Genomic DNA, 8,985 nt, shown 5'->3' with positions numbered 1-8,985 from the left:
TGAGGCATGAGCATTGCTTGAGCCCAGGAGGCAGAGGTTGCAGTGAACCAAGATCTCACCACTGTACTCCAGCCTGGGCGACAGAGCAAGACTCCGTCTCAAAAAAAAAAAAAAAAAAAAAAAAAAAAAAAGCAGGTTCTGCAGGCACACTGCCTAGATTTTGACACTGAACACATTACTTAGCCTTTCTGGTCTTCCAGTTTTGTTTGTAAGCTGGAGCTATTAACTAACCTCAAGCCTTGCTCAAAGGATTCAATGTTTATTAAGGGAAGTGCCCGCAACAGTGCCTGGCACTCAGATAACACCCACATTTGCCAAGTCTACCATGACAACCCAGGGATTCCAAAACAGAATGGCAGAAAATCCACCTCACTGGGATTTTTCTGTTTAGAATGACAAGGAGGAGAGAGAAATGAGAGTGACTGCCAAAAGGGCTGGAGCCGTGCCCAGGTGGAGGGCCTCTGGAGGCTGCTGCGATGCCAGTGGGGCCAGTCCCTGTGTGTGTGAGCACATGGGGGCAGGCAGGGACAACTAAGAGATCTGGACAGGCTTGTGGGGCTAGCCACGTGGCTGATGGTGGTCAGGGAGGTAGTAACACAGCAAACCTCATCTCAGAGACCAAGTGAACACATGGGACTCAGTTCTTACAAGTGACAGTGACTCAGTGAGAAGCTGTCAGCTTGTTCAAGCCCGTCTGTGTTCTGGATGGCATGCCACTCCATGGGCATTCAGGAAATGTCAAAGCTCCCGAGTGCATCAGCCTCGCCTGCTCTGGGTAGCACAGGCTGAAGGCGAGACTTGCCGCCCAGGTGGGCCGGGCTATGCCCCCTTGGTGCTGCCATAAGGCTCACCACAGATGATTTTCAAAGACCAGGTCCTGACAAGTCAGAGAAGGGCTCAGGTACTTGCTGAGCTGGGCAGCAATAGGGTGATGCCAGCCTAGGGGTGAAAGGGGCAAAGGTTCTTTACTTCTGTGGCTTAACACTGACGGAGCTGCATGCAGGTTCAGGAACTTCCCTGTCAACAGAAGCAGTAACACAACTGGCTTCTGCTGCTGAAGGTTTTATAATTAAGGGACAGACAGGATGCATCCTGGGCTATGCAGCAAGAGGATCCCTTTTCAGCCTTAACTCCGTCAGAATGTCAATTCTCTTGCCCCCTCTCCAGCTAAAACAAATCCACTTTTAAACTTTTTTTTTTTTTTTTGAGACGGAGTCTCGCTGTCGCCCAGGCTGGAGTGCAGTGGCGCAATCTTGGCTCACTGGAACCTCCACCTCCCGGGTTCAAGCAATTCTCCTGCCTCAGGCTCCCAAGTAGCTGGGAGGCTACTTTTAAACTTTTAAACTTTCTAACAGAGGGCCGGGCATGGTGGTGCACGCCTATAATCCCAGCACTTTGGGAGGCCGAGGCGGGCGGATCACGAGGTCAGGAGATTGAGACCATCCTGGCCAACATGGTGAAACTCCGTCTCTATTAAAATACAATTAGCCACGTGTGGTGGTGCGTGCCTGTATTCCCAGCTACTGGGGAGGCTGAGGCAGGAGAATTGCTTGAAACTGGGAGGCAGAGTTGCAGTGAGCCGAGATCGCACCACTGCACTCCAGCCTGGCAACAGACCGAGACTCCATCTCAAAACAAACAAACAAGCAAACAAACAAACAAAAACCTTTCAAACAGAATGTATACAATCAGGAATGACAGGCTGTGTTGAAGATACAGAAAAACTGAGCCTCATTGTTCTGCAAAGAGGTTATATATGCTTAGGTGGCTGGGAATGGTGGTTCATGCCTATAATCCAGCACTTTTGGAGGCTGAGGCAGGAAGATCACTTCGGTCCAGGAGTTTGAGACTAGCCTGGGCAACATAGCAAGATGCTATGTATCTCTAAAAAAAAAAAAAAAAAAAAAAAAAAAAAAAAAAAAAAAAAAAAAAAAAAAGCCAGGTGTGATGGCATGGCCTGTAGTCCCAGCTATCCAGGAGGCTGAGGCAGGAGGATTGCTTGAGCCTAGTTCAAGGTCACAGTGAGCTGATTGTGCCACCACATCCCAGCCTAGGTGACAGAGTGAGACCCTGTCTCAAAAAAAACTTGGAATTAAAAAAAAGTTGGGGCCGGGTGTGGTGGCTCATGCCTGTAATCCTAGAACTTTGGGAGGCCAAGGCCGGCGGATCACCTGAGGTCAGGAGTTCCAGACCAGCCTGGTCAACATGGTGAAAACCCATCTCTACTAAAAATACAAAAATTAGCAAGGTGTGGTCGTGGGTGCCTGTAATCCCAGCTTCTCAGGAGGCTGAGGCAGGAGAATCCCTTGAACCCAGGAGGTGGAGGTTGAAGTGATCCAAGATTGTGCCACTGCACTCCAGCTCAGGTGACAGAGCAAGTCTCCGTCTCAAAAAAAAAAAAAAAAAAAGAAAAAAAAAAGTTTTGGCTGGCTGGTAGGGGGTACCCTGGTGGGTAAACCCGTGGATGGAATAGAGAACTCAAGCTCCAACAGCCTGAGACCACTAACTTTCAGACCAACGAGTTAATTGCCTGGCTGAGTCCTGAGGCCCCAGGAGGCCCTGGGCCGTTTTCCTGGGAGACCCATCTGTGTGGACAGCACTAGCCAGCTAAAAGCTTCACACATTTTGCTCTGTTACTTCTAATTGACAACTCCTAAGTTGGAATTTAGGTTAAAAAACTCAAGTGGTTTAAGCTTTCACCTCAAGTGGGTTTGCCAAAGCAATCTGCCTAGGAATGGCAGCAGCAGCAAGATAATTTTCCACTCACGCCTAAGATTCCAAACACGACACAACTCCCTTTCCAACCACCTTCCTGAAGTGCTACCAGGCAGCTCTATTATCTGACGGTCTCTTCACTACTCGGTGGTTGTGCATCTGTCTCTCCTTTCAAATGAACTTCTCTAGGGCAGACTGGGCCCAGCTCCTCTGTTCCCTCACACCTGGCAGAGCTCCAGGTACATCTGATCCCAGGCCTCCTTGAGCTGAGAGCCTGAGTAGACAGCTTCCCCTCGGCCCCTTTCACTCTTAAGCAGCTCTACGCCCCATCTACTCTGTGCACGGGGCACTTACTCCTCAAGTGGATCACAGAAGCTGGCTGCTGTCCATCTACTCACCTGTCTACTTAGACACACATTTTGGGGAGTTAAGAAGTTATAGCAGGGGCCGGGTGTGGTGGCTCACGCCTGTAATCCCAGCACTTTGGGAGGCCTAGGCAGGCGGATCACAAGGTCAGGAGATCGAGACCATCCTGGCTAACACAGTGAAACCCTGTCTCTACTAAAAATACAAAAAATTGGCCAGGCATGGTGGCAGGCGCCTGTAGTCCCAGCTACTCGGAAGGTTGAGGCAGGACAATGGCGTGAACCTGGGAGGTGGAGGTTGCAGTGAGCTGAGATTGCGCCACTGCACTCCAGCCCGGGCAACAGAGCGAGACTCCATCTCAAAAAAAAAAAAAAAAAACCCGTTACAGCAGGATGAGCTCAATATCCAGTCACCCGCCAAGATCATATCCTCCCATCTGCTAGAGAAAGTACCATCCCAGGGAACAGAGGTTGCCTGTGAAAGGCAGCAGCCTGCACAGCCTGGAACCATGTATGCAGCCCCCCAACCTCCCTCAAGCAGGCAGGAATCACGCAAGATGGAGTCTTTGGAGCACTTGTTAATCCGTTATGATTTATTAGCTGTACAGCAGTAGATCCTCCTCCCCAGCTTTCAACCCCATTACATATTTTATTACAGGTCTCATGTTGGCGTCCTAAAATAATGAAAAATATCACACAGTACAGCTAAGTACAAAATGCATCAACCTAGAGTCTGATAGCTAACTGATAGCTCTCTTAAAAGCAATACACAGAAGAAAAAAGTGTTTGAAATCAGTAAGACTGAGGCTCTCTAAAAAACACATTTTTAAACATGTGACAGTTCATGTGCAAGAATCACTTTTTAGTTGGTTTTGCTTCACATTATTATTTTTTGAAGATCCAAGGTTTAAATTACTGACCTAGTGAAATTTTCTGGCCCAGCTTATAAGGGCTGCTGTGACCCACTCATAATCACCCTTCTGCCTTAACAGAAGATTTATAAAACACATCAGCTACAAACAGGGCAAAGAAAATGTCGATGGGAAATCATAACTGAAAGTTAATTATACAAGGTTCAAATGCTGGCTCCGTGGGCTGGAAATCATGATCTGCCACATGGGTGTCCGTCACTGGTGGGCAGTGGTCTGGGTGCCATTCTGCTACATGATTGTGATCCAATTCCTTGTCAACATTTACACACTACAGAGTCTGTGGTAACTTAATTTGCAAGTAATTAAAATGCTGGGTTTTCTTACACTGCACTTCTTTTCAACCTCTTAATTAATGGAAAAGATTAAAATGTAAAAAAAGTTATTTACAAGCTTGACCATACCAGAAACTTTGCCAAGAAAGAGGCAAAGCTTTCAGGACAGAACCTGATCGTAGCATGCCATACTACTGGTGTGCAGCTGACTCCAAGCAAAGGGAGTCAGGGAAAAGCAAAAGCAAAAAACAGTTTAAAAGTCTAAGTCCTTCCCAAGTATGCATTTACAATTAAAAACTCTCTTGGGAAGAAGACCATAGAACTCTGGGAAGCCTGGTGGCCATTCTGGAGTGGTTTACCACATGGAGGGAGGGGTCAATGTCTCCGTTTCCATCTAGGAAAACGAGTTAGTCGTCAACACTGTCCTCAGCACTTCACAGTAAACCCTCGGGGACTCAGAACATTCCATGATTTGCTAACATCAGACAGCAAGTTCTAGTTAAATCACATTTTTTTCTAACATCATCCTTGAAGTTTTCGTTCTCGGTATGTTTGGTAAAATGATGCTTTTCCCAAAGCCAAAAAAAGAAAGAAGGGAGAAAAATTAAGATGCGGGCCGTTTAAACACAGCCCAGAGCAGTCCTGGCGACGCACAAGGCTCCGCCATCACCGGTCCATCATGCTGAGGATCATCTCGGGTGTGAGGTCTCCGTTGGGGGCATCTGTGGCAGCTGGCTGGGCCTCCTCTTCCTCTCCCTCTGCGGGCTCAGCATCTGGCTCTTTTTTTACTTCAACTATAATGTTCTCAATTGCACCTGTATTCTGGTCTTCAACCTGAATGATAGCTGTTGCTGGCAAAGAAGAGCACAGACAGAACAAATGGTGCATTAAAGCCCCAAGAATCACAAGGGTCTTCTAGACTGACAGCGAACGGGATGTCAGCAATGCAGGAAAGCCTTATTAGATAGCGGTCCAGAGACAGTCAATTTATTTTTTATTTTATTTTTTGAGATGGAGTCTTGCTCTATCACCAGGCTGGAGTGCACTGGCATGATCTCGGCTCACTGCAACCTCTGCCCCCCGGGTTAAAGCAATTCTCCTGCCTCAGCCTCCTGAGTAGATGGGACTACAGGTGCCCACCCCTACGCCTGGCTAATTTTTGTATTTTTAGCAGAGATGGGGTTTCACCATGTTGACCAGGCTGGTATGGAACTACTGACCTCAGGTGATCCTCCCGCCTTGGCCCCCCAAAGTGCTGGGATCACAGGCATGAGCCACCGCCTGACCCTGAGTTTCTTAGAAGGGGCAATCTCAGTGCAGAAACTGCTTTCCCTCTCCACCCTTTACGATTTGGCTCTTTTATATTCATTACCGCATCCATTCTGCCAGCTGACTGTGACTTTGGTTGTTTTTCAAAACCCGCCCACATTAACAGTACCCATCTTGCAGAACACAAGTACCCTTCTACTCTGGACTTTTTCTTGAAATGTAACAGGCCTCTAAAGACTTCCTCAGATGTTCCTCAGTAAAAACTCCTAAAAAGCCATTTCCTGAGAGTTTGTTCTCGACATGCCCTTATTTTGTTCTCATGGCTTAGTTCCCACTTCCCCAAAGAACAAGGACCCATCTGGCTCCCCCACATGCTCAGAGAAGACGCCAGCCTCCAGAGCAGAGATGAACAACTTACGCTGGTTCTGTTTGGGCTGGTTGGTTCTGCCAGGGGGTCGTCCTCTCCGCTTCTTGGCGGGTGGTGGGGCTGGGGTCACAGGCTGAGGCTCTGGCTCAGGTTCAATTTCTACGGCAGGCTCCTCCTCATCCTCATTGTCGTCCAGATCTGGTTCAGCATTTTCTTTTCATGAAATCAGGAAGCACAGGTGGTGGGGCAAGAAGAAGGGTGGTGGAAGATGAAAGAAAACAATTATATATTATTTGAAGTCTTGTTTTATAAATATATATATATATATATTTTTTTTTTTTTTTTTCCTTTCTTTTTTTTTTTTTTTTTTTTTTGAGACAGTCTCACTCTATTGCCCAGGCTGGAATGCAGTGGCGCGATCTCGGCTCACTGCAATCTCTGCCTCCCAGATTCAAGCAATTCTCGTGGCTCAGCCTCCTGAGTGGCCGGGACTACAGGCATGCACCACCATGCCCAGGTAATTTTTTTTTTCCTTCTTTTTTTTTTTTTTGAGACAGAGTCTCACTCTGTCGCCCAGGCTGGAATGCAGTGGCACGATCTCAGCTCACTGCAACCTCTGCAACCTGGGTTTAATTCTCCTGTCTCAGCCTCCTGAGTAGCTGTGACTACAGGCATACGCCACCACGCCCGGCTGATTTTTGTATTTTTAGTAGAGATGGGGTTTCACCATATTGGTCAGGCTGGTCTTGAATTCCTGACCTCAGGTGATCCACCTGCCTCGGCCTCCCAAAGTGCTGGGATTACAGGCATGAGCCAACGTGCCCAGCCAATCCAGATAATCTTTGTATTTTTTGTAGAGATGGGGTTTCGCCATGTTGGCCAGGCTGGTCTCAAACTCCTGACCTCAGGCAATCTGCCTGCTTCGGCCTCCCAAAGTGCTGGGATTACAGGTGTGAGCCAGCATGCTCAGCCAATTATTAAGAAAAATCAATTTAAGGCTGGGCACGGTGGTTCACACTTGTAATCCCAGCACTTTGGGAGGCTGAGGTTGGAGGATCACTCATGTTCAGGAGTTCAAGACCAGCTTGGGTAACATAGTGAGACCTTATCTCTACAAGAAATAAGAAACTGGCAGCTGGGCGCGGTGGCTCACACCTGTAATCCCAGTACTTTGGGAGGCTGAGGTGGGTGTATCACCTGAGGTTGGGAGTTTGAGACCAGCCTGTCCAACATGGAGAAACCCTGACTCTACTAAAAATATAAAATTAGCTGGGCGTGGTGGCGCATACCTGTAATCCCAGCTACTCGGGAGGCTGAGGCAGAAGAATCACTTGAACCTGGGAGGCGGAGGTTGCGGTGAGCTGAGATCCGCCACTGCACTCCAACCTGGGCCACAAGAGTGAAACTCTGTCTCCAGAGAAAAACAAACAAACAAAAAACAAAAACGAAATTGACTCGGTGTGATGGCTCATGCCTGTAATCCCAGCACTTTGGGAGGGCAAGGTGGGCAGCTCACTTGAGGTCAAGAGTTCGAGACCAGCCTGGCAAATATGGTGAAACCCCGTCTCTACTTAAAAAACAAAAAAACAAAAGGTGGCCAGGCATGGTGGCTCACACCTGTAATCCCAGCACTTTGGGAGGCCGAGGCGGGTGGATCGCAAGGTCAGGAGATTGAGACCATCCTCGTCAACATGGTGAAACCCTCTCTACTAAAATACAAAAAATTAGCCGGGTGTGATGATGCATGCCTGTAGTCCCAGCTACTCGGGAGGCTGAGGCAGTGGAATCACTTGAACCCAGGAACCCAGGAGGCAGAGGTTGCAGTGAGCTGAGATTGCGCCACTGCACTCCAGCCTGGCAACAGAGCAAGACTCTGTCTCAAACAAACAAACAAACAAAAACAAAAACAAAAACAAAATTTGCCCAGCGCAGTGGCTCATGCCTGTAATCCCAGCACTTTGGGAGGTTGAGGCAGGTGGATCACCTGAGGTTAGGAGTTCGAGACAAGCCTGGCCAACATGGTAAAACCCCGTCTCTACTAAAAATACAAAAATTGGCTAGGCGTGGTGGCGGCACCTGTAATCCCACCTACTCGGGAGACTGAGGCAGAAGAATTGCTTGAACCCGAGAGGTGGAGGTTGCAGTGAGCTGAGATCACGCCATTGCACTCCAGCCTGGGCAACAGAGTGAGACTCCGTCTCAAGGAAAAAAAAATAAGAAAAAAAAAAAAGGAAGAAATTAGCAGGACACGGTGGTGTGTGTCTGTAGTCCCAGCTACTCAAGAGACGGAGGCAAGAGGCCTGCTTAAGCCAGGGAGGTAGAGGCTGCAGCGTGCTGTGATTTCACCACTGTATTCAGCCTGGGTGATACAGTGAGATCCTGTGTAAAAAAAAAAAAAAAAAAAAAAAAAGCCCATTTAGGCTGGGCACGGTGGCTCACGCCTGTAATCCCAGCACTTTAGGAGGCTGAGGTGGGTGGATCACCTGAAGTCCGGACTTTGAGACCAGCCAGGCCAACATGGTGAAACCCCGTCTCTACTAAAAATACAAAAATTAGCCAGCTGTGATGGCGGGCACCTGTAATCCTAGCTACTTAGGAGGCTGAGGTATGAGAATCACTTGAACCTGGGAGGCGGAGGTTGCAGTGAGCTGAGATCACTCCACTACACTCCAGCCTGGGTGACAGAGTAAGACTTTGTCTGGGAAAAACAAATAACAACAAAAATAAATAAAAACTAAAAACAAAACAAAAGCCCATTTAAAAATGCTTTTAGGGGAGCAGGGTGTGAGGTTCCAAAAAATAATAAATAAAAATGCTTTTGCTGGAATTTTTGCTATCAGGATTAATATAATAAACAGGTATTACAGCAGAATGAAGCAAATCGACTTGAATACTATTATTCACATTTTATGTGGGATTGGCTATTACTTTTTCCTTTTAGCTTTAGACCCTTTTTTGACTCAACACAATACCGAATTTCAAATTCTCATGATCCCCCTACCTACTATACCAGGATAAGGCAGGACACTAAGCTGGAAATGGACCCTTGGAGATGTGGTTCTGCT

The 8,985-nt window shown here is 47.6% G+C and overlaps 1 protein-coding gene across 2 annotated transcripts in view; it reads right to left on the bottom strand.

The window, feature by feature from the left end:
* Positions 1–3,651: 3,651 nt before the first annotated feature.
* Positions 3,652–8,985, bottom strand: part of CTCF (CCCTC-binding factor) — a 77,132-nt gene continuing 71,798 nt past the window's right edge. Inside the window, exons 11-12 of one of the 2 annotated variants that reach the window (XM_031002759.3) lie at positions 5,972–6,133; positions 3,652–5,135 (exon numbers count right to left, since the gene is read on the bottom strand). In XM_031002759.3, the coding sequence (XP_030858619.2) occupies positions 4,951–5,135; positions 5,972–6,133 (347 nt within the window). In that variant the 3' untranslated portion in view covers positions 3,652–4,950. The remainder of the gene's footprint in view (positions 5,136–5,971; positions 6,134–8,985) is intronic. The other variant, XM_055366177.2, reaches the window with a different exon arrangement.

Source organism: Gorilla gorilla, chromosome 18, assembly GCF_029281585.2.
Source record: "Gorilla gorilla gorilla isolate KB3781 chromosome 18, NHGRI_mGorGor1-v2.1_pri, whole genome shotgun sequence".
NCBI classification, from domain to species: Eukaryota; Metazoa; Chordata; class Mammalia; order Primates; family Hominidae; genus Gorilla; species Gorilla gorilla.
Note: the sequence above shows the minus strand (reverse complement) of the source record. Positions and strands in the feature narration are given on the sequence as shown.